The 26,165-nt window shown below is 37.5% G+C and overlaps 1 protein-coding gene across 3 annotated transcripts; it reads left to right on the top strand.

Annotated features, from left to right (window-relative positions):
- Window positions 1-217: 217 nt before the first annotated feature.
- Window positions 218-26,133, top strand: LOC148072706 (calcium-independent phospholipase A2-gamma-like). Of its 3 annotated transcripts, none has more exons than XM_087797052.1 (10): window positions 218-353; window positions 519-1,809; window positions 1,917-2,066; window positions 4,085-4,236; window positions 4,381-4,475; window positions 7,080-7,251; window positions 8,099-8,156; window positions 8,511-8,705; window positions 19,957-20,152; window positions 22,098-26,133. In XM_087797052.1, exons 2-10 carry the CDS (start codon window positions 625-627, stop codon window positions 22,355-22,357), a joined length of 2,463 nt encoding a protein of 820 aa, XP_087653178.1. In that variant the 5' UTR covers window positions 218-353; window positions 519-624; the 3' UTR covers window positions 22,358-26,133. The 3 variants fall into 3 exon arrangements, with proteins under 3 accessions (XP_087653178.1, XP_087653179.1, XP_087653180.1); XM_087797053.1 differs by having other exon boundaries at window positions 229-353; window positions 723-1,809; XM_087797054.1 differs by lacking the exon at window positions 218-353 and having other exon boundaries at window positions 519-643; window positions 723-1,809.
- Window positions 26,134-26,165: the final 32 nt, after the last annotated feature.

Below are 26,165 nucleotides of genomic sequence, written 5' to 3'. Positions count from 1 at the left end.
TACCCTCGCGTTATACCCTGGGTGGATACGCAAATGTGGCTATCTCCGCCCGTCTCAGTTATATCGGTGTACGCCATGCATATAACGAGCCTTTACTTTTTGACGTACACCTTACACTGTATTAGCCAATCGAATAAGCGAACTCGGGGGTCAAGTGATTTATAACCAATAGCGAGTCTCTTGCAGATCACGTGACTATTGTTTTTCTCTTGTGTGACGTCAGCCCATATTTGGGACTCTTGAGTCGCCCTAGTTGCAACACATTCTCTATTTTTGTTGCCTGAATATTCAAAGAAGAGTCAATAACAGGACGTAAAGGCTTCCTACTTTCTTGGCACCACCTAAAGAGCGCCGTAAGTTTAAAATTCGTATTCCCACTTTGCATGTTAGCATATAAGCTATCTGTCGTAGCTCAGCCTAGCGTATATTAAATATTAAGCATGGCAGTGAACGTCAGGTACTGTGTCATCTTGTCATTACTGTTGTTACTGTATACATTTTCCATGTTTGTTTTTCAGATTTATTTTGCACATCTTGTTTTGTGGATCATCTCCCCCTAATTGAAATCATAATGAATAAGCCTAGTGGTTTTGGGATGGAGTAAACTCCCGAAATTTCAAAGGCATGAGTCATAAGTGGTCTGGTAACTTCCTTACAGTTGGAAGAACTTTATATTTTCTTAAACATAAAGCTGCTCCATTAATTCCCTTCTTTCACCCCAGGGTCGATTTACTACAACCTAGCAAAACTGGATATCTCAGAGCGAAGCAGTTCAACCAAATATGGATCAGAAGCCGAAAGAAATGGAGGTTTAATCACATCAAACACAAACATGGATTTCACACCAACACTTTGTGTTTGAAAACATCTGTATCTCGTTGGTCTACTAGTTTAAGTCATCATATGTCTCGGGTAAGGAGCACTCTGGACACAGTTTCCAAGGCTGTGAGTGGCACACACACAGAACTTCTTTCCAAAATTTCCAGACTTAAACATGATGCTGTAAAGGGTGGAAAAAAAGTAGAAGTAATTATTGGGTCATCACCATCAGAGGAAAGCGTGGCTCCACCCTCTCCTGTTTCAAATGTCTCCACAGCTCCTTCATCTACAAAACCTCAACCTAAGTTACAAGAAACTCCAACTCCATCTTCTGCCACAGTTTATTCCAGTGACACTACCTCTCCACAACAGACTCAGAATTCCCGACAAGCTGCTACTGCTAAACCTTTAACTACAGCAGAGAATAAGGATCAGAAGGTCAGGATTGTTTCTTCCGTAGTCCAAACTATTGTTCCGAAGCAACTAGAGGATCCTAAACCAGTAACAAGTGAGGCTGAAAGTAAGAAGCCCAAAGAAACGGCAGCACTTTTTCATCCCAGCACATTTCATGTTCACCTGGACGAAACATACAACTCTCTGGCGCATCACATCAATTCATACTTTGGTAGCAGTACAGCATCTCAGGAAAATAAAGTGGACAATGTTGGTTCATCTGACTCCGCTGTAGTTCCAAAAACCAATGGATCAACGTCTCTTGATAATGGTGGATCCGCTGTACCAGTTCCAATTGCTTCACCAAAAAAAGGTTTAGGACATTATCTGTCTTACTCTGCCCCCACTGTGCAAGCTTTTGTTGGCAGCTACATTGCTCCTTTGGTCCCCAAGTTTAGAACAGTGGAGTTAAAGAACACCTCAGTCGAAGTAAAGAAGACGGAGGATGTGCAAGCTAAACAGGTTGATGTCTCGGTGAATAAGGAGCAGAAAGCCGCTGAGGAAAAAGCCAGGAAACTTCTAATTCAAAGGGAAAAGGTAAGTCCACAAAAACACTTAAGTATCAATAAAATACTTTGAATTACAGCTAACCATTTGTGTTCCACTGTTGCTGTTTATATAAATAATGTTTGGTTTTCCAACAGATAATTGCCAGGGTGAGTGTGGACAACCGAACTCGAGGTCTGGTCCAGGCACTTCACAGAGCCTCAGATGTAAGAGTTTACATAAGCAGGGTGGAGGACCTGAGCTATCATCTTCTGGAGTTTCCAGAAACTCGTGGTGTTGCAGTGAAGGTAAATAATCTGAATATCTTGGCATATGAATTGTTTGTGTTTGCCAGGATGAAGACTTTGTGTAAATTATAATATATTATTGTGTATGACAGGGAATGCACTTAAACACATGAGAAACTGCAAAAATATGCAGTAAGAAAAAGAAGAATGACTAGTGTTTTCACTTTTCTTTACTCTGCACTACACAAGTTTGTATGATTTATTATTGACTGATAAATATAAATGTTTACATCACACTTTTAGCACGTTTTAACAGTGTTTTTTACTATTTGCAGTGAATATATTATGTTTGTTTGCAAGTGTAATTAGAGTAACTAAATAAACCTTCTCCCTTTATTTTAAGGTATGCTTAATTTGCCTTTATCATAAAAATTACTTAATAGCTTTATCTTGAGAATCAAAGAGAAATACATTTTAATAGAGTAAAGAAGTAAAGTTATTCATTTATTGTATTGGATTAAAAATGCATTAAAAAGAGGACATTGTAAAAATAATCGCAATATTTCGGAAAATAATCGCAATTATATATTTTTCAATTATCGTTCAGCCCTAGTTATGGTGTTATTGACGAGATAATTCCAATAGTTATTAACTGCCTTATCAATTATCTTAAAGCCTCGGTTAACGGAAGTGTAAAGCAATTCTAGAAATAATATCTACTTCTAGCACATCAAACAGGCATATTGATTAAAAAGAAAATCTGTTTTACATTACGTCTTGTAATAATAAGGGTTTCACACTATAGTTGACCAGTCTGCACTTTCTTCAGACTTTAGACTTCCCTCCCTACATCTATGCAATCTCATACAATCATGTAACCTCCCATTGCCTATATTAGCTTCTGTTGGCTTTGTGTGCAACCTAAAGTGTTTTTTTTATATATATATATATATATATATATATATATTGAGTGTCCGGCATGGAAAGAACTTCAAAAATCCACAAATATGGTCAAATCAGGAGCTCAGGAAAGAGCTGTTTTTTCCCCCTGCCCTCTTGTAATCTTTACAATTATAAATAGAGAGTGAGTGAAATATACTGTTGTTAATTTAAAGGCTCAGCTTCCTCCACCTTAAAGCAGTAATATGTCAGATTAGAAACGATGTTCCTGAACAGTAATCTGATCGTGTACTGGAACCTACCTAGGATGTATATATGTTTACAAAACGAAAGAAAGATTCTTGTTGTGTCAGTTTCTCCTTTTACACTCTGGGTGCCTTGTTCTGTTAATAGGTTTTGTCAGTTTCTCCTTTTACACTCTGGGTACCTTGTTCTGTTAATAGGTTTGACACTTTTGTATGCACATATTTGCAAAGGTGTCTCCGTCTTAAAATTGAACCCATAACCATTCAAAGTGTGGTAGGTGTTTTCTTGCGTGACATTTATTATTATTTATTAAATTTTCAAAAGGGCATTTACTGGTAAGCTTTCAGAAAAATGCCGTTTGTTTCAAGATCACAGCAAAAAAAAACTTGAATTGAGAACGTTCTCATTCTCTATCCAGTCACAATAAAACGTATTAATTATTATTATTATTATTAATTATTATTAATATTACTCTTATTGAGTATCATTGTTCCTTTGTTTGATTTTGGTGTTGCACTTGAGAAATTTTTATTTTTTATTTTGATGTATTATCTTTAAAGTGGAACTTGTGAACCCTAAAATATTTTTATTATAGAAACACATTATGAATGTTTTTGAAATAATATTAATGTATATTAATGGAGGAATTTGCCAGCTTAAAACAAAATCACAAATGTATATATATATTCCTTTTTCTGATAATTCATAAATCGAGGTAACATTAAGAAAACTACAACATCAGTTACAGTGTTTAATTTCCTTTTTTCCTAAAATATTAAGTAAATGTTTCAGATGAAGAAAAAGATATGAAGACAAAAATACATAGGATGAGTTTAAAACTTACAATAATAATTAATGATAAAGAGTCCTATTCATAAGTATTTTGCATTTCTGGGGCTGACTTCACAAAATATTCCATATCCTGTTTGTAGGAAAAGGTGATCCCATGTCTGTTGCGTCTGAAGCAGGCTAATGATCCAGGCCTGAGTGCTGCTGTAAGGGAAGCCCTTTCACTGGTGGGATACCAAAAACCTGTTAAGGGACGTGGTATCAGGATCCTGTCAATAGATGGAGGAGGGTTAAGGTAATCTATTCAACATTTCTTTCCTGTGGTTACCAAAATTAGCTCTCTGAGCGTGAATGTAGGTACAGCACTGAAATAGCTTGTTATTTGATACCAGTTACGTGCTTTGTCATCTTGTGTCTGTGTGTTTATGTTTCCCTCCAGAGGACTTCTAGCTCTTCAGACTCTACAAAGACTGGAGACTCTGAGCGGCAAACCCATTTACAAACTGTTTGATTACATTTGCGGCGTCAGCACAGGTAGGTGGTTCATCTTCACTGCTTCTGTCGGTTTGTGTGCGTCTGTTTGTCGGGATTATCAAAGCAGAGAGCAGCATCACTGATCACTCATTGACCCATTTGTTGCTCAGCTTGTGTTTTGACCTTAATAATGAGCGTGTCTTTTATCCTGCTGCTGAGCCCCATAGATGTGTTATATTGTTTCAACAGGGGGTGGTCACTAATCCAAAGATAATCAGCACTATTTTAAAATATTTTTTAATTTTTACTTTTATCAAACAATTTGATGAAAAAGAGTATTTTTCAAACGAAGCGGAAACATGTTTAATTGTATTGCACTTGTAACTGCTGATGATTTATATGAAAGACCAAGATTTCTAGGGTGATCTGTAGTTTTTTTAAGTACATTAAGTGATGCTGTTTAATGGTTTTGCATTTTGTGACACTAGATGAAGATAAAAGCAAAGTGAGGTGGCTGCGATAGCTGGTTGAGTATCTGGGTGATCAGAGAGGACAAGATCAGAATTGAGTACCCAATTTTCCGCACTATAAGGCGCACTTAAATCCTTACATTTTCTCAAAAAACGACAGTGCTCCTTTTAATCCGGAGCGCCTTATATATGAACATTACCTGGTGGGTGACTTATGCATATATATATTCATATACTTAGAGGTAGGTGCATTTTCAGCCAAAAGGAGGAGAATGACTTTGGTTCTGATATCGGCGTAAATATCTTGCAAATATTTTTATTAATAAAAAAAATAAAATATTTTTTCTTTATTTCTTCTTCCAAATTGTGAAACTTGCTGCCAGCAGGTATCGGCGATAGCGTTCCAACAGCTGGTTGCAACCATCGTTAAATAGTAGTAGAAGAAGAAGCTGTGGCGTCATTTTCTGTTAGTGCGTAGCGGCAGTATTTGATTTGAGACTGATCGAGAATTTGCGTACTAGATAGTATGTACACTATCCTGATGCATACTAACTTCTAGTATACTAAGAGAAGTATGCGATTTGAGACACATCAACAGTGTCCATTGAACCATACTCAGTTTTGTGGGGGTTTTAGAACTAAGAATTGAGACGCACTTACACACTAAAAATACTAACTTTGAGTACGCACGTATGCGATTTGAAACAGCACATCTCATCCACCGCTTAACACGTTAAAATAGTTTATTGTTATGGGGCTAATGGATTAAGTAAAGATATCGACAAGTAAACGTACGTGCTATATACGTAACTGAACAATGTTGAGTTATGAACTAACGTTTGAATTAGCAGTAGCAGACTTGTTTCTTTTACTACGTGTTAACTGAATCAGGGAAAATTCCCGTCCACGTTTGGGAGAAGAGTGACCAATGCTATATTGTCAATATGCACATTAACGTGTGAACATCGTTACCATGGGAGTGAACATAGTTGTCAGAACGCTTAATCAAATTTGACTTTATATGACCGTTTCGTTGACATTCCCTTTAGCACAGCTTTATCTAGTGGATGCATAACGCAACGCCAGTCAAACTTTTGACTGCAGTGTCTTCTATTTAATGCGCCTTATAATCCGGTGCGCCCTATTTATGAAAAACGTTCTAAAATAGGCCATTTATTGAAGGTACGGTGAAAATACGGTATCTCAGATCGACAGTGAAATAATGTAGGCCACACTGGTTTGGACTAATAGACATAAGAATGTTTCAGTTGCAGATACCAGGAGTTGAAAAGTAACCATTATAGTGGCAATTTGTATATCCTATGTCTTCCTTTAGGGAAACTTACATGGTTGACTTGCAGCTTTACTCACACAACAATCCATCAATGTGTAATCTTTTGTTTGGTTGTTGTTTAAACTGTTGCAAAGCTGAACCTCTAATATAGTAAATGATGGGAAGCACCGGCAGTGTTTTACTAAAACACAACAATCAGGTTAACCGAGCAGATCAGACTTGTATTCTGGTTTTAAAATGCAAAAAACGGCTCCAACATTTCATTTCGTTTTTGTGGTCCAAGTAAATATTTGTAAATATCTTCCATCAGAATATATAATTGTACTTTTTTCATTCACACTCTTACTTGATACTTTAAGGCACATGCGTTGTTAATCGAGATAAATGAATGGAAATAAACTGTCCACAGGGAGGCGCTGTTAATCAACATCACACATCACATTGAATGTCCTACATTGCTTATGGGTATATTTCTCAGATTTTTACTAAGTATTTTAATTTGATTTTAATTAATACAATCTTTTCATCAAGTGAATCTTGTTTTTTTTAATAATCGCCCAGCTACAGATATTTTTTACAATTAAATGTTTTTAAAGATTTATCAGTCTACATCAATGTTCTTCTTAAGAATTGTTTTAGTTGACTTTTTTCTGTTTAAGTAGAAGATGTAAGCCAACATCTGCACTGCGGCTTGAAGGACTTGTAAAAAACAAAGTCTAAATCATGGTCAACTTCATCAGAACTTTTAATGACATGGCCCTGAGGATCTCTGTGCAGTTGTGTTCACAAGCATCTTCTCTCTTGTGGTCAAGACTTGAATGCTTTTGCTTTCTCTCCCGAGGGAGTCAATTATTGTTGCTAAAACTATCTCTCTGTCTTTTATGTCTCCTTTTCCTTCAGGTGCCATCTTGGGTTTCATGCTGGGTGTGTTTCAGGTCTCACCCAACGAGTGTGATGATCTCTATCGAAAGTTGGGCTCTGATGTTTTCAAGCAGAACGTTATCGTCGGGGCAGTGAAGATGGGATGGAACCATGCTTTCTATGACAGCGAGACCTGGGAGAAAGTCCTCAAGTCAGTAACAAGTTAAACTTGTTCCAATTTTAAATATGAGTAGAAATATATATATATATATATATATATATATATATATATATATATATATATATATATATGTGTGTGTATGGGGTTTGTATACCAGAAATCCGGAGAATTAATAGTCAAATGTCCTGGGTCTGCTGTAATTATTTAGGTATAGGTAAGGACTATGATATGATCTACTAGTTCATGTTGATTTTAATTTCAAACTGCTCAATAAGTAAGTTTTAGTAAAAAGAGATGTTCTGAAAACACTGCAATGCAGTATTGATTACCCTCATGGCAGCTTTAGTCAACATGTCCACCCTGACCCTTATCTGCTGAAGCAGATGTAATTAATATGACAGATCATGTTCCTCAATAGTCTAGTTCTGATGATCACTTGTCTATTGTGGGCTCTCTAATAAATAGTTATCTTTGCTCCAAATTTGTGGCATGCAAAAAACATATAAGCTCCATCTTTATTAATTCCTGCAAGAAATCCATATATTATTCAAGAAACTCATGTTTACATTTCTTTAAGTAAAGCAAAAGTTATTCTCGGTTATATTTGTGAGAAAGTATCATTTGAGTTGAATTCTCCTTTATCTATATCCTTATCTGGACAATGCATCTCATTGGTCTACACAATCTATAAAGCTAATGAGAGGATATGGGTAGAAAATACATCAATCCTCTACAGTATATGCATCAGATCCAAGCCCTTTTTGTTAAATCTTTTTGATTCTACTGTATATTCTTGATAAGTAATGTGAAACTTCAACGTGTCAAATGTCATCTAGTATTCCATTAAGTTTATAATAATATTATACTTTCTATACAGAGAGAAAATGGGTTCACACATTTTGGTCGAGACCTCAAGAAACCCAGAATGTCCGAAGGTAAGTCTCATATCCACCTTGTTTATTGTTTTTACTCCTCTCTTTCTCTCCCTGTCGTGGACCGTCTCACATTATGAAACTGCCCTTTCGGCGCAATCTAAGGCAGTGAATGTGACAGATTTATGATTTCATATAGCAGCTGACTCCTGACTGCTTGTTGAATTATACTTTCAGACCACCAGTCTTATTTATTCTCTGAGATCTGACATTTTGTCAAGACATGGATTTTTAAGTGTGATGCAACTGGTTCCTTGCTTTTGTCTTTTTGTCAAACATCATCAAGTCTTTTATCAAAAGAGGCACTTTTATTAAAATGTAAAATGCTTTTCATGTCATGTGTTTCTCCTCCTGTAGGTGGCAGCAATAAGTACTATTGTTAACAGGGGCACTCCTCTGAAGGCCTATGTCTTCAGAAACTACAACCATCTTCCCACTGTGCGCTCACACTACCTCGGCAGCTGCCAACACCAGCTCTGGCAGGCTCTCCGGGCCTCGTCAGCGGCTCCCGGCTACTTCCGGGAGTTCACCTTGGGCAATGACCTCCACCAGGTCAGGCACTTTTGCTTCTCACTTTTGAGAGAATCTCACTTTTGCAATATAACCGAGGTGCTACTACCGAAAAATGTGTTCTATTTCTGTGAAACTGACATCCTCATTTATGTATTATTATGTCTACCACAAACATACTGTAGTGGTGTAGAGTTTTTACACAAAACAAAATAAATATAATGCTTAATTTAGATTTAAGGTGAGATGTTGACCAGAAGCATCTGCAGTGAAACAACTGCTCAATGTAATCTGCATACACAAACAGTCCAGATTCACCCCTTCCTCCATTAGCACTGTTGAGATTAAGATTGGGGTCTGGTGAGTGTCAATGTTGCTCAACCACTGTTGACAGCGGGTCGATTTTGGAGCCCTGAAGACCAGCAAAGTGAGGGAAGGGTAGGAACTCCATTTCCCTGCTGTCATTGTTGGTTTTTAGATTCATTTGGTTCATTCGGATTCACTTACATTGATCTGCTCTTAACAGGCCTGCATTAGCAGTCTGAAACAAACACATCTGCTCTCCATCTTTTTACTGCTCAAAACTGACGTCTACTCTGTTTGCCTTCAAGTAAAAGCTCAAACGAAGGACATGTGAATTGGAAATGAGCTCGAGAGAAAGTGGTGAACAACTTTCAGCAGCACAACTGTTTTTATGTTTTAGTCATTCGGAGTATCTCCTTATATCGTGAATTCTTCATAAAAATGAAGCTATGAAATGTATATTTATAGGCTCAACATAACTCACTTGTGCGTGCATGTGCTCATCAAAGGCGACTTCAGTTTGCTTCTACGCTCTTAATTGGAAGCATTGCTAGCCGCGAAGGGTAAGAATGAAAGAGACTGGCTGATGGAAACCCACCTGTGCTGTGAGACTTTCTCAGCCTTGCGAGCCCTGATCATCTCTGGAAAGCATAAATTAGCCAAACGCAGTTTTTACAAATATCACACCGAACAGTTTGGGTGTTGCAAATTCCTCGTTAGCATTAAAAAAACAAACCGGCTGATTGTGGAGCTGCTGTCGGTTCGGCACCATTAGGAGACAGCACAGCACTGTGAGAAAACACCTGCAGACAATTGATACGTTCACACATGAGCTGTGATTTTCAAGATGTGTTGTACTAATTTAATTGAGAGGGAAACTAATCACACAAGAGTTGCAGAAAAATCCCTTATTAGAACTATACATTCATTTAGCACCCACTGAATGCAAATGTACAACTAGGGCTGCGTCTATTGGAAAGAATATGGGGATACAATACGTATCACAATACAGGGACACCGTTGCAATATATTGTGCTATTGCAATACTGTATGAACAAGGATATATTTCTGGTATTGTCTGAGTACTTGACTCTGGTGTTGCAGAATTTAGCACATGACCCACATTGACAAAGTCGTTAATGCTTTCATTTTTAAACCAATATATGTCCAAACATCAGCTTTCAAAGCTGCCGGGGTTGACTGTATCCTCTCATTCTCAGTCTTTGCTAAGATCTTGCTGGATTCTTTGTTGCTTTAGCTTTGGTCAGAGGTTTAATTCCAACACAAATGTTGTCAATATTTGCATGCTTATTGTAAAAAATAATCAGACCGTTTTATTTCGAACACACTTTATTGAAATGTTAACCATAAAAGAAAGAATGTAAAAAGTAAATATATTATAAATGCCAAATGAAATGGATACAGGGCTGTTGATTAGCAATACAGTATTGCGAAAAGCCATCGCAATTTATCGCTGTATTGTTATTTTTTTGTATTGTTAACACCACTATTTACAATAATTAAACTTCCCAGATTTTTTTAGGAAAGTTCTAGTTGTCCTTACCTATTTAATGATGTTAAGTACATAGATGTTTTCTAGATAGCTCCATGAGCACATTCATTCGTAGAATTCTGTTTTAATGGTTGTAATGCATGAGAAAAACAAAAATTGTAGATGCATAAAACAGGAGCATGTGTGCGAAGAGAGTAACTACTTAATTGGTTTTCCTACTAATTATACTTTATGTGCAGATAACTATGATGTGGAACATAAATATCTCATAGAACATTTCAGTCAGTCAGAACTGCTGTAGCAAACTGCTATATTATCAAAAATCTCCATTTGGTGGATAAATCTAGTATCTCCATCAGACAACATTTATATACACTGTAAAAAAAACAAAGGGAGGTGAAGAGGAGGTTACAGGCAGAGTGGAACAGGATGATATGACGAAAGAGCAGCACCAAAGAAAAGTGGTAAAATTACATTTTTTTTTTTTTAACTTCACTATTTCCTTATGGTCCTATTTTGAGTGGTTGACTGGCTTTTGCACTACTAAAGCAGGCAATGAGCTTGTCCAACAATTGTCACCACAGTATGGTGGGTGCCACTTTTAATAGTAGCCAAAAGTATTTAACTCCTGGTTAAACGGTTTGTTATAAATACTAGCTCTAATCAAGATGACAATTGAAAATGTTAAAAAGGCGCCAGGTTACCTGCAGAAAAACGAGGGAGGAAGAAGTCTTTCTATCTGCCTTGTTGCCATGGAGCCTGCCAAAGTGATAGGTGAAATGGGAGCATGTTTTGTGGCCACCTCTGCCAGGCTTTAATGGGAGGCATCGGATCAGTGCAACACCAGCCTCATTAACAACTCCTGAGAGCCACCACAGAATGGCTTGTTGCTCAGCAGAAAGACTTCACTCAGAAATGGGAAGGTCAGCGTTTTTTTTATCGTTAACGAAGAGCAGAAAGGGCACTTTCCTGAAGAGCAGCCTTAAAGAGATTTGTGTTTCAGAACAAATCCAGAATACAGAAGATACAGATTAGCTGACACCAGTGCTCGGAATGCCATCTTCCAGGATTAGTCTGTTCTCACAATTTTGAAGGAGAAGATATTGTTCATGAGTTATACACTGAGCTGGTGTGTGGATCAGTGATGGGAGGGATCGGTAGCTGACAAAGTGATAAAGCTGAGCTTCAGGGTAAGAACTATCCTCTTAGACATTAAACCTGCGGAATTATTTTTGGCTCAGGGGCAGACCTGGGTGTGGAATGTAAATTCCCAAATACCAGGGTTTTGTTCTTTTACAGTTTGGCTATTACTTTGCCATGATGCTCAGTACACAATATTACACCAATTTCTACTTGGTAACTGTATTCCAAACAGTTTGGTTCTTGTCAGTCTTGCTATATACCTGAACTCAACAACTTTGCTCCTAGAGCTATACTTACAATAACAACAATAATAATAATAATAATAAAAATCTGTAAAAATAAATAGATGTGTAAAATGTTTTGTGTTTGATCAGTTTTTGAAAAATGCTAATAAAGGTGTGACGAGAAGATCAGTAGAAGTATGCATGCGCTCAAATTATTTTCTAATGTTAACCATTTCTTGGTTTAATAGTTACTCTTGAGTTGGCTGTGACTGTTTGGAACCACACCCTGCATTGCTGTGACTCAAACCAGACCCGTTTTATTTTTCTAGACCCTTATGAGGCTTCACTCGTCATTATCACACTTTTAAATCTTGCAACTATGATTTGAGTTGATAACCTGCAATCTATCAGATCCTTTATTGCACTTTAACCTCAGCTTTTTCTATTTTTATTATAAGTAGATTTACAACTGCGTTGTCCCTACAATGTCTTACTGGGGCAGAATGTTTTTTAATTTTCTGATTGGACCAGTCCTTTTCTGGGTAGAAAATTAACTGGATCATTTCTTCATCATAAGGTGAAAGATAAAATATTTAATTGGATCACCCAGCTGTCAATTAAATCTCTTTGGTGTTTCAAAGATCGCAGAATTGAATTAATAAATGTCCTGAAAGCATCAACCCAAATGTGTGACGGTCCACCAGGGATTTCCCGGTACTCCTGATTATCATCCCAGCCCTGGTGTCGTACGAAGTTGGTGACTCTGGATATTGAAAATGAATTTCTCTTCATCCATGGTGTCAAGTGACTGTTCACCAAGGGATGTGTTGCTGCAAGAGCATGGGTTATGATTTTTCATGTGAAAATATTGTTTCATTTTACAACTTGCTTGGGTGCCCTTTACTTTTTTAACCGATTTCCTGCATGAACGATCCTCTCGGCTCCAACTTGGCCGGCACTGCAGCATGGTTTAGAAAACATAGTAGAAGTTCATCATTTTTTGTTGGTGCTGTTTCCGAAAAGAACAAGAAGTTGATTTGGTTTGAGAGCTCTGGTTGATCTGCATTCATTTTATTTGCCACAACTATTAAGTGTAAGAGTTATTTAGGCACAATCAGAGGAGGCAACATCATTTCTGATGTCTTTTTGCCTCGCTGTACTAACTGATTACACTTGGCCCTCCAACTTTTGGGGTTTCCTGGAAAGCTAGCTCTCATAAATTTGACCGTTTTTGGAAGTAGCTCTTCGATCTGAATAATAAAGTTGCGTGTGAAACTTTAAAGGCCACGTATATATGCTCTTTCTTCTACTGGCCCCAGGGGTAATCTCTTCATTATATTGGCTCTGGTATTATCGCTACTTTAGTTGGAACTTGCTTTGGCTGAACCGGCTTGGTTTATTAGCTTCTCATTGAGTTACTACAAATAACAGATTTTGTAATCCTAACTGCAGGCTAGAAACTGCTACTTAAAGTTATATGATGCTTAGAGATTCTACAGCTGGCTTGCTTTTGTGGTCTGACGATGTGGCTCTTACATGGCTAGTTGGTGGTTATACTTTTAGGTCCGTTTTTTAAATTTTTATCTTTCTCTATTATTAAGCTAACTATCAGTCATGTCCTCCTAGACATTTAGAACCCTCTATTGGTGACTGCAGCTGGGTATTTATGGACATGTCCACAATAAAAACAACATTTCTAAAATGTCAACAAAGAGACATTTTACTTGTTTTCATTCTAAAATACTTATTTCTGACAGTATTTTATTTGGGGGGAATTGTGTGCACCACAGGCAGGTTCAGGTGACATAAGAGTGTACATTCCTGCCTATCTTTGAGTACTCTTAATTATGAGTGGTGGTCATCTGGATATTATGAATATTCTGAGTTAATACCATGCAATGTTGTTTTGGGCTCTCATGGGATTCAACACACAACACTTCCTTACAGCCTTTTGTTGCAGCAGAATTACTGCCCTCCGGAGAAGCTGCTGGAAATTGCAATAAATGTGTATCCAGTGCCATTTTGTTGTAGAAATGTAGAAACACGTCCTGGAAGTGTACGACTAGCTTTCATATATTTTAGCTTTCTTTTCAAAATTGTATTCCCATTGAATGTATTTTAAATAAAGTTGAGTTGAGTTTAGTTGATCTTTTTAAAATTTGTATTCATTGTCTGTAGTTGGTTGCTTACTTGGACTTATTGATAAAATTCAATTTGTATTTTCCTCCCACTTAGAACATTAGAACACTCAGACATCTTGGACCTCTTTCTAACTCATTGGATTGTGTCTGTTTGAACAAAACTCCCTTTTAATTTAAATTTATTATTTACATTAGAAAACACTTTCTGGAGAAAAAATCTTGTTTACCATAACCACACCCACTCTTCTGTGATTGGTCAAGCATCAATGTTTGTCACCATGCATAATAAATCCCGGAAGTCTCCACCTTGAAAGGACTCGTTGCATAAACAAAGCTAGGTGTGAGTACAGCTGGCTTGAGGAGTGAAGCTATTATGACATCATAATGGGCCCCCACTCACGAAACCTCTCGTTTGCTCAGATTTCCGACCTTATAGACCACATGACTCTTGACTAAGTTGTAGGACTTTCATTTGTTTTCAAACTAAAATATGTCCCGACATTAACTTTAAAAGCTGCTGGTGTATGACTGTGTATCCTCTCTTCCTCAGTCATCAGCAGGATCTCGCAGGATTTAATTGCTTTCGCTACAGTAATGATGGCCGCCATCTAGTGGCCTTAAGTTTAATTTCAACACAAAAATGCGCAAACGGCATGAATATTTGCATGTAAATTGTAAAAAAAAAAAAAAAAAAGTACTTTATTTTAAACGCACGTTATTGAACCCCGAAACATAGAAAAACACATCTAATTTGACGGCCAAAAAAAAAAAAAAAATTGAAACCTAAATTGTTTTCAAACTATAAATTAAGGATGTGTCCCAGGTGCAGGAGGGAAAACGTTCACCTGAGTTGAGTCAGATCTTCGCCACTACAGCCGTAAAATGAAGTTGCCCAGAAAATGACTGAGCCTGATAATGTAAAGTTAAATATGAAGTCATCAAATATGTTCATGGCCCCCCCCTGGGATTCAAGTGTCGGTTAATATGCGGCAGGCGTTCCTGAAGCTATTAATATCCAAGTGTTTACTGGCGGCAGGTGTGATTCATTGTGTCAATTCCGTGTGTGTGTGTGGTCATATATTCAGCGAGCGAGCGTGTATGTGAGAGGGTAGCAGAGGATCTTAATTGCTTTGCCTGCTCGCGGGCACTTCTGGCTCACACGCAAACGATTCCCACCTCAGTTGTCAGCCCGTGAAGATGACTTGAACCTCACTGCGACCTCTGACGACTGCAATGCCAAGAATCCACAAGGAGAGCTGGTCAACGCGACGACATAATATGCCATGGCGACCTCTGACCTACTCTGGCAGCCTCTTGAGAAGAGAGCTTGCCTCACTGACACAGCTGTCATTCCTGCTCGCGACAATGGCGGCCTTTGTCTCGATGGGATTCCATTCAGGCTTTTTGGTTTAATTCAGTCAGCTGATTTACTTTCCTGATTACATGGCCAATAAAGGAGGCTTATTTTGTCAAATACCGAGAACAAATATACCAGAATTAAACCTTTATTTATTTCACAAGATAACCACTTGGGCAGCAATGGAGCGCCACCTTGTGTGATTTAAGCAAGTGCTCCGCTTTGTTTTGAGAGGCCCAGATATTGACAGACACCGTGGTTGACTGAAGAGGAGGAAGTTTTGTGTGGCCCGGCTAATGAGAGCTGACTCACACTCGGGCGTGAAATTACTTTTAGCGATTAACGATAGCAACTCTTTTTTATTTAACTCAGCAACCCCTTATCAACAGCCTGTTCTTCTGACACAAAAGAGATAAGCTTGCAAAAGTTAATGACAAACGAGGAACTGATCTTGTTGTGCCATTCTCATCACATTTATTTCACTTGCTTCTTGCATCTTTTTTTTGGTTTTTACTGTTAATGTGTGCATCTGCCACAGTCTGGTATACAAGGCCTGATTAGCGGAAAATATTTGCTGAATTCAGGCGTGACGGAAATGAGGAGCAAATTTGCGAAGAAGTCATTAGCACCTCTGGTGCAAAGTCGAGAACTAGAGGATCTAGAACTGGAGTATCAACAAATGTGCTTTTACAGCTCCGACATCAACTGTTGCTGGGAATAATTAAATATTATATGAGGAAATTATTCAAGAGCTCTGATCATATTATTCATCATTTGTACAGCCTGATTATTAAGAATAATACAATCTCTTCAGAGTAGATTTGCACAAAGACTTAAGTTACAATTTTGTCTAGTTATGTACAGGACTTCTTAACTACATGTAAAAGATGGATAGAAATTGTTCTGTTCTTACTTGAAGTTGCAATATACTTGTCTGACTTTTATTTAGATTGTTAAGTCTGACTCAGAGAAATTGTCTAATATTCTTGATGCATCTTACTTAAATGCATGAAACTAACTAAACAGTAATTCAGTTTTTGCATCTGTCACATAATTATGGTGACAGTCGGGAACATCTGTTAACTCCGTTTGTTTTATTATAGTCTGACAAATTGCTTTTTTCATTTCTCAATTGTTTGTCTCCTTCTGATCGTGTACACAGAGGCTTACCTGGGGGTGTTAAGAACTTTCCACGTCACCTGACTTACCTGAGTGGAACAAATGAGAGCCTGTGGAGTCTTTATTTGCATATGGAAAAAAAACAAGGAGTCGAGATCTTTGAGGACTGACTTTATGGATCTTTTCATGAAGAAAAGGTGGAATTGTTAGTGGTTTCTAGGATGAAGACTATTTTAATTATCTTTATCGTGATGTATTATTTTTTGCAAACAAAGTATTAGAATTAACCATCGTGGAAGTGTCAGCAAAAAAAGGAAATGTGTTTTTAAATAGTGTAATAGGAAGATGGTAGTTATCAAGTGAAAAGAAAATTTTGATAGAATGTACAGTTTTTTATTTTTAAACATTTATATTTGAGTCAAATCAATGCCTTAAATCATGTGTTAACATATACTTTAACAGTTTCCACACTACACCTCTGTATCAATTTGTTCTGATGTAAATGAATGTTGACGGATTAGAGTCTGATTTAATTTAAGTGCCAACAGCTTTGTAAATGGACTTGACCCTTGTCCTGTCCAGTGCGCTGTGCCTCACAGTTAAAGAATTAAATGTAAAGCTTATTTCCAAAGTCGATGATTGTTTGGAACTGAACTCTTTATCCGAACAAGTTCTGGAAACCATTGTGTGACAAAAGTGGCAGCTTGCCGAGTATGGATATTAAACAGAAAGTGTCTCTGCTTCCGCACTGTCAGCCAGATGCTTCTTTATGAAGTCACACTTGGAGTTGCTCTTGGCAGCAAAGCATGAAAAATGGCCCCGCAGTTTGAAAGCCCTGCGTTTGTCCACCAGCTTTAAATCACTAAGCAGGTGCACTGAAATGGAGACAAGTGCTGCCATTGTGCCACCAGCATCTAATGTTACACGTCGGCCACAGTATGTTTGTTCGACTTGCCCGCAGGCATTAGTCCCGACGATTCAGAATGTTGCCGTAAATGTCAGCGAGCTCGAAAGGACTCTCTCTGGCTGTGCTGTAAGTGATAAGAGAAACCGCTGACTTGTTTCCACTGCGGTTTTCTGATGTAAACTGCAAAGCGGGTCCATTAGCAGCAGCTTCAAGAAAGGCGTTTCTCTCTTTGCCTTCATTTACACCCCAGCTAGTCCAGACACATGGAATCTTGACAAACATCCACCTCTGCTGCAGTTCCTTAAAGCTTGTGGCACAGTGAAAAATATTTGTATAACTTTTAATATCATTCACAGAGATGACTCTAACACTTCTGCTGTAATGGTAGAATGTTAATTTGTTAGCATTTGCTCATCCTTAACTTTCCCCAAAAAGTCCAACATAAACATTTATTAATCTGTTAAGTGTTTTTATATATAAATATATATATATATATATATATATATATATATATATATATATATATGAAGTCAAATTGTTTTCTACCACTTTAATTCAGGATGTTTATGAAATTATTATTATCTGCTGTCTCACTTGTAATCAAGTACATGGGTGGCTTGATCAGATACTTATATTTCTAAATAAAGAGAGAGAGCCTTGCTATTATTGTTAAACCTAATAAAATGAAACTACTAAAACAGAAAATAAAAAATTGCATATCAAAAAAAATGTATTTGTAATTTTTTGACTATTATATACTTTCAGGATATAATTGTAATTAAATAAATATAAGGTTAAAATGAAAAAATAATGTGTAAATTAGCAATCGCAAATTAAATCCCTATAAATGATCATTTTTCTGTCTATTAAAACACTTGAATCTAATTGTAATTAGAATTACAGGTGAAAGAAAACCTTTTGAGCCAGGAATAGAAGAACATTCTTTAAAAAAAAAAAGGACCCAAAGTTGCCCCGGGATTTTTATAAGATGCTGAACCGCGAAAAATATTTTATTTAAGAAACAACACTATCGCTGTAGACTGATGACACCAAAAGTTTAAATATTTCAAACTGTCCGTGTTGATCTGTTGAGCTGTAGCAAGGAAAGAAATATGTATGTTTGTATTATCAAACACAGGCCCTTCATGGCAATCTCACTTACAGTGTTTATGGCAGGAATTGTAAAAATGGCAGCAGCGTGCTATTTGTCTGAGCATGCCAGACCCACTGGGTAACCTTAGTGTTATACTTGGTAGGAAAAATGAGCCGTGCTCTGGCACTTAATGATTGTAATGGTTTTCTTTTTTTATATATTTCAATTAAAGGAAGCCTATTGTAAATGATACTGTAAGTGATTCTGTTACTTTGGGTTTTCATGCCATGGAAAAAGGAGTAGAAAACACATTGGTGCTGTAGAATCTGCAAATAATCAGCTGGTTTCTTTGTTTGAGCACATCTGAACACACTTCTGCTGTCTCGTTTCATCTTCAGAAAAGTGCATAAAGTTGTGATAAAGGAAGAGTTCTGGTCAATGGAACCTAGTTTTTATATTCCTCACTTAAAAAGATTGCAGTCATGGCTTTACCTAGATTTAAATACAGTTTTTCCTCTTTGACATAACTATTATCTTGTCATTTTGAGATGAATCTTAACTTGTGTGTATCTTATATCCTTTTGTGTCTCATGATGGAAGACTCTGATTGGATGCCTGTAAATCGCAGACAGTTCTGTTATTACATGATTCGTAGGTAATGTTGCCTGATATAATTTAAACATTTAAAATAATAAAATTACAGCTAAAATGGGTTCATATCAAATACATGAAACCTTTATGTCGATCTTGTGCCTCAGTCAAACTAGATGTAATTTGCTGTTCTTTGACTTTATGATTGGATTTTTCTGAGCATCTCCCCGGACTGTAAGCAGATCAATGACATGGTCACCATATATCATTTTCTAAACATCACCGTCTGCTCCAGAGGTGTGCACATCAGAAACACTGACGGTTGTCTTGTAATGGTCAGGAGTCCTTCTTGGTCTCACATTGTGTCCCCAGCATTTTAGCTGTCAGAATCGACTCACCGTGTCATTCAGCATCTTCATAGCCCTGACTCTTTGAATACACTCAAACATGCATGAACCAGCATCACATACACAAGGGCTCTCTCTGCACCTCCCTTGACACTCTTACGGCCCTGCGGCTCCCACCCCCCCCCCAAGCCTCGCCTCATTAATGAGGAGTGGCCCCTGTGTGTTTGATCCTGCTGCCAGCCCTGCGGCCCCACATCCTCATGCCTATTCATCAATCGCAACACTCTCTTCAGTTACTCCCCCACTGCCCTGGGAGAACCATGGATCGAAAGCTAAACCACTCCTGGGTGCTTGTTTGATATCAAAGCTACACAGTGACGGCAAGTAGAACCCCAAAACAATTCAGTTGCTTCTTGGTGAAAAGATCAATATAGTTGGTCCTCAATCATCTCCACTTGTTGTTTCTTCTCACGTTCTTCAATAAGCAGCACAGCAGGCCTTATCAAATAAGTGAACAAACACAATCCGCAACCTCTGTATGTGTCTTGTGTGCAGGATGGCGGTCTGCTCATTAACAACCCCACGGCCCTCGCCATCCACGAGTGCCAGTGTCTGTGGCCCAACACACCACTGGAATGCGTGGTCTCGCTGGGGACCGGACGCTTTGAAGCTCCTGTAAAAAGCAGCTCTACATACACCAGCCTGAAGACCAAACTGGCCAACGTCATCAGCAGTGCGACCAACACCGAGGGTGAGTTGAGTCACATTTTCAACAAAATCAAATACATGTTTTTAACACAAGAAATGACCAAGACAGGATTTTTAGACTCGCTACAAAACTCAGTTACTAAACACGGTCATTTTAATACGTTTTTTTTTGACAAAGCACTTGGGAGAGGCTCAAAGTAGAACCTCAGTATTTAGAGTAGTCAGTTGAGGTGGCTTGGGCATCCGATTAGGATGACTCCTGGACACCTCCCTTGTGAGGTCTTAAGGACATGTCCCACCAGTAGAAGGCCAAATGGTAGACCTAGTTACCGGAAGCACAGGACAATGGAAAAACTGGACAATAAAGTCTGAGCCTTCTTGCTAAAGCTAAAGTCTCTGTGACCCGACCCTGATGGAAGGCGAAGACAAAGATGAACATCTATATTAAAGAACCTCAGTGCAAAGTGAAAATATCTATGGTTAGGTTAAGTTAGGCCACGTTTGCTTTTCACTGTCGAGATCATTCTAGTTGCATTTGTCCATGTAGGTTGTCAATGTAGATCACAGAGAAAAAGTGAATAGAACAATCCTGTCATAAACCTTGCAGTAGATTGTTTTTTGCTTATTTTGGTTGAGTTTTAAACAGAAAGTAGCACAGAAATTCGGTCATGCAGCAAAAACAAATGAACCTTTAGCGGCTGATTAAAATAACTCTCCCATGCCAATGGTTTAACCCCAGAGGCTCATTTGTTAAAATATTACATTTTGTTCTGTAGAAACTTTCATTGTAGGAAAAACCAAGTCATGGATTTTAATGATCAGTGATGTATTTTTGCAGTTGTAGCTTTTTATGGAATAATGAAACTTCATGGGTTTTGTTATGCTGTTCTTGGTCACACAGTTTTGGTTTGGTCATAATTTGTGTGCAAAAAAAACAAGAGTCAACGGATTGATTTTGTTCTCATTGTATCCTCAAGTGGTTTAAGCAACTCTTCCGTCTTATCACCTCCAGACATGGACGCCTCTGCTGTGCCTAAATTTGGCAGCTGCCGTTGCGTGTGACCCAAATGCTTCCCACATTCGTTCCTCCTAACATTCAGGATTAACTCTCGCCAGCTCTTCAGCAGGATTTTGTTATTTAAAAAAACAGCAGATTAGCAAAAGTGTTTTTATTGCAGATATTTCTTTCTCTTTTCGAAAGCTGCTTCTTTCATTTTCGCTGCTTCCTTTTAGAGGGAAATCTGAGATATTTACTGATGACAGGTTGGATTTTCAGATGACAGCGTTCTGCGCTTAGGCTTGTCAACAGATTTCATGTGAACGCAGGAACTTTAAGCAGACAACATCTCACAAAGTAAGGCTTAGCCTCTCATTTCATTGGGGAAGCAGATGCACTTGTTTTCTTAAATATTAAAGGTAGCAGATGTAGTTTGACTGCAACTTTCTCCAACATCTGTTATTTGGGAAAATAAGAGGCAGATAAGTAAATATGGGGAAGTATTGTATGAGAGAGAACTTACTAAAGGGGTTAGTTTGTTGGTTGATGGAAAAGCAAATTTGTCTTCCATTTTTCCCTTATAAAGCTGCTAAATTCACTGATAAATGTTTAGTTAATTTGGCTCAGAACCGAGACTTTGTTCAAATTTTGAATCCCTGTGTGTGTTCTTGTCCTTTCCATGACTGTTTCATTGCAAAGCGGGAGGGAGAAATTATTTTAAACAAATACACGTCTGATTGTTAAAGAAACCTTTGATCTAATATACAAACAAATATGTTTTTCTACCCTAGCCATGGCCTTTTCTGCATGTCAATGCGTTCTTTTTTCTCATTGTTTTTCCTCCAGTGTTTTTTCTTTATCGTGTTCGACATCATGATTCTGACAGCCTGTGAATTCCCATCATTGCTCCCAGTATTCGTTTTTTGGTTCACCACGTAGCCATTAAAATGTTTATGAATAGTTTCACACATGGCTTCGTCTGTCTACGCAGAGGTTCACGCCATGCTGGACGTCTTCCTCCCAGCGGACACGTACTTCCGCTTCAACCCCTACATCAGCGAAGACATCTCCATGGATGAGAGTCGGCAGGAGAAGCTGAATCTTCTGCAGGCAGAGGGGCTCTGCTACCTGGAGAGGAACGAGGAGAAGTTGAAGAAGATTGCCAAGATCCTCAACCGAGAAAAAAGCTCTGCCCACAGGATGGCAGACTGGGCCAGGCTTCGTGCCGATATGTACCCACGGCTCTTCTAAACTTCCTCGCTCACTTGGTACAAATCAAACTACCTTAACTGCACTTGTTGAGACTTCTTTTAACCTCTATTAGCAGCACAATATAGTGTTTCTGTTGGTTTAAAGACGTTAATTTTTAATTTATCATGTGTAATTATTATTGTCGGCACACAACATTTTAGCAAGATCTTGATAGAGTAATACTACACATACTTTAGTCATCATAAAAATGATTTATGACCCCACTGGGTAATTTGATGACCTTTTGTCCCCTGGTACCAGTCAAATTATGATGACCCCCTCCTCCTATGCCCTGGTACAGCAATTGTGATAATGCTTGATGACATACAACAGCAACTTAGCACTCTCTTAATCTCTTAAATCTCTTAACATTGTATCCTCCTAACACAGACATCTTCGGAAAGGTCTCTCCTGGAAGTGAAAAATAGATGGGCATCACAAGTTAATATACATTGTAGGTCAAGCCTCTTGTTCCATTTGTGTTTAGAACATCCTTGAATGACTTGGAGTTAGATTTTTACCAAAATGATTTGTGCTTACAGAGTACCAAATACAAGTTGAGGTCTTTGGGAAATGGAACTTTCCAACGTTTTAAATAGTTTTCTCTCGTATCTAACATTTGAATCCACTTCTTACAATATAGTAAAACGTTTTTCCAACTGTCTTATTCACACACCTCTTAAATGCATTTGATTCTCATTCATGGTGCAAACAGAACAAAACACTAATCTTGACATCCAACTATACAAAACTATACAAAATATCAGTCAAACATTTACGTTCAACAGGGAATAAAAAAAGTTCCAAGTATTAAAACAAAAATATTCCTTAGGAGAGAGGATCACTCTATTCTTAACATTTTTACTTTTTGTAAATCTTATGTTAAAAGCTTAAAACACAACCCACATTGTATCGTGAGATAAGAACTTAGGAAACCAATTTTTCATTTTTAGATAAGTGTTAGACTCTATGGAGGTTAATTCCTTGTGAAAGTAAGTAAGTAAGCAATTTGTATTTATATAGTGCTTTTCCAGACCAGGGTCACAAAGCGCTTAAACAATCAAAACAATATTCAATAACATATAAACTTTAAAGGTCAAGATAAAACTGAGAACAACACAGAAGTTCCAGAAAATCAAGGAAAAGCCTGAACAAATAAAAATGTCTTAAGATGTTTCTTGAAGGAGTCAGTAGATCCATCAAGCGCAAAGAGAGAGGAAGATCGTTCCAAAGCTTAGGAGCAACAGCCTGGAAGGATTTCTCTCCTCTGGTCCTGAACCGTGTGTGTGGAACCATCAGTAGATTTTGATCCACAAAAGGAGAATTCATTGTTTGATAATCATTGATGAGTTTTCAATTATAATACATATTTGTGTGTTGTAATAATGATACTTTATTAGTTGAATTGTATAAGTCTAAAAAAACATTCTCAACTTTTACAAATAGATTTTATTTTTCTTCCTGTTTCTGTATTCAAATGATGTTCATGACATAACTATGTAACTTTTAATGGTTTTCTCAACACGATGATGGAAACATTTAAAATGTTTATCATGGCTATGATTGTAACTCTTTTTGGAATTGTAGGTTTTCACATAGTTTATAAATGGTTGATTGTTTTGATTTTTATAGAATAGTGTCAAGCGCCAAGAGTGTTTTTGTTCTGTTTGTACCGTGAATGAGAATCAAATGTCTTAAAGAGGTGTGTGAATAAGACTGTCGGAAAAAAGTTGTTACAATATTGTATTTCGTACTCTGTAAGCCCAAATCACTTTGGTAAAAATCTAACTCCAAGTCATTCAAGGATGTTCTAAACACAATATTATATTGTATATATATTATTTTTCACTTCCAATAGAGACCTGTTCCAAGATTTCTGTGTTACAAGGATACAATGTTAAGATTTTTCTTTACCACAGCTCTCTAAAGTTTCAAGTTACACATTCATTCATGTCATCGATCATTATGACGATTGGTGTACCAGGTGGCGGGGGCATGGGAGGAGGGGTCATCATAATTTGACTGGTACCAGGGGTCAAAACCAGTAAATGCTTTGAAAATAATCTGTAAATTTAACTAAAAAATGTTAGACTCTCTATTGTTAGTGTGTATGAAGTATTTTTTTAATCAAAATGAAGTTTCTGCTGAAACTCCTAAACACTCCTAGGAATCATAGGAACAGAAATCCAGGTTCAACATTCAATTTCTTGACATTCTGCCGGATTTCTGCCTTCACCAATCCTGTCACACTTCAAATGTTTAGGCCAATTGTCACCTTGAGGTCAAGTCAACATTTATGGTAGACTTGTCTTCATATGTGTCAAGCTTAGCCGTAGACCAAACCAAACGATACAACAGAAATATGTATTTTTCTTTCCAATTAAATCGGAGCGTTCATTAGTGTAACCCTTAAACGCTATTTCTTTCAATGAGATCTTATGCAGCGTAACCCAAGCTCAATAGACCCTAAAACTCTTAAATATTACCCTCTACCATATTTAAAATAAAACCAAACAACCTGCTGATGGCCCTCCAGAATGGCTCTAGATAATTTATCAATATGGGTTTAATCCATAGACTGTATAAGTTCTTGACATAGTATCTGTGAAGACACTGTCTGTTACTGAACCGTGGTATTCGAGCGAACTCGTGGTTGAGCCATCTTAGAAATTAACTCTTTCAGGTAACAAAACTGGCTTTTATTGGGCGATCGAAATGCACCCACTCAGTTGAGTCTGTGGCAGCTAATGCACACTCACTTCAGTCAACAACTCCACACATTTAAGAAAACAACATAAAAATAATATTTGTGTGTGTGAAAAAATGGACTTTAACTTTAAAGTACAGCCTAAACCTTGCAGCTAAACGTGAGCGGTTGTGTTTTATATTGATGATTATCATGAAGTATAACTAGATTTTATTCTTTTTTTTCACTTTTTCTGTGTGGAGCTGCTAGTAAACACATTATGGCACATTTATTGTAAATTCTATGAAATGAATCTGACACAATATAAATATTTATATACATAATTTACTATATTAGGCAAAACAAATCCAGCTCAATAATCTATAATAATGTCTTAAGAAATAGGAAGAGACAAAAAAATTGTGATAAGTTTTAATCTTTCTGAATCGCCCATGACGAGGTTCGGATGGATCAGGAATCAGCATGTTGTAAAGACTAAATAAGACAGAATTGACTGAATTGTTCAGAGTTGTGTATCGAAGGCACATGCAGGTGATGATGGCAAAGATTACTATTAAAGGGTTACAATTTTCAATTTGTTCATATTTCCTCTCTCACTAACACAGACGTATGGATGAATTGTTAATAGTAGACAGGAGTGTAAAGCCTAATTTAAAAATGATATTTTCCTCTGATTTGTAAAGTATATAAGGTGGACTGTTTTGGAGTGCTTTTACCCTTATAGCTTACAGCTTATATGTTTGGTTTTTAAGATCCCCTGCAGGCGACACACAACATGCTCTGTGTTTCTTCAACAAATCCTCTTTCCTTCCTATTACCAAGTACTGTATCTCAATCCTCTCCGCGGTTTGACTTTATCAGTGAAAACCTTTTTTTTTTTTTGCTTGAGGACTCGAATGAAGATGGCTGCTAAAGTTAATCATGGTGCAGCTAAAAAAGCAACCTCCTGGTCAAGTACTGTAATAACGGTAGAACTTGTTATGCGTCTGCCAAGATTCCATGGTTGGTTCTGTTGGTTCAGTGTGAAGACTTTCTGAGAGTGTGTGTAATTAAAGTCATCACAGAAGCAGCGTGGACTGAGCCTCTTCATTATCCTGATTG

The sequence above is a fragment of the Callionymus lyra genome, chromosome 8 (assembly GCF_982586985.1).
Source record: "Callionymus lyra chromosome 8, fCalLyr1.hap1.1, whole genome shotgun sequence".
Taxonomy (NCBI): Eukaryota; Metazoa; Chordata; class Actinopteri; order Syngnathiformes; family Callionymidae; genus Callionymus; species Callionymus lyra.
This window is presented reverse-complemented; position numbering and strand designations above follow the sequence as displayed.

Excerpts from the sequence above, each read along its gene's own strand:
- LOC148072706 (XM_087797052.1), top strand. The coding sequence starts at position 625 with ATGAGTCATAAGTGGTCTGGTAACTTCCTTACAGTTGGAAGAACTTTA. Across the intron at positions 4,237-4,380 it reads ATAGATGGAGGAGGGTTAAG|AGGACTTCTAGCTCTTCAGA; the intron begins GTAATCTATTCA and ends GTTTCCCTCCAG. Across the intron at positions 8,157-8,510 it reads GAAACCCAGAATGTCCGAAG|GTGGCAGCAATAAGTACTAT; the intron begins GTAAGTCTCATA and ends CTCCTCCTGTAG.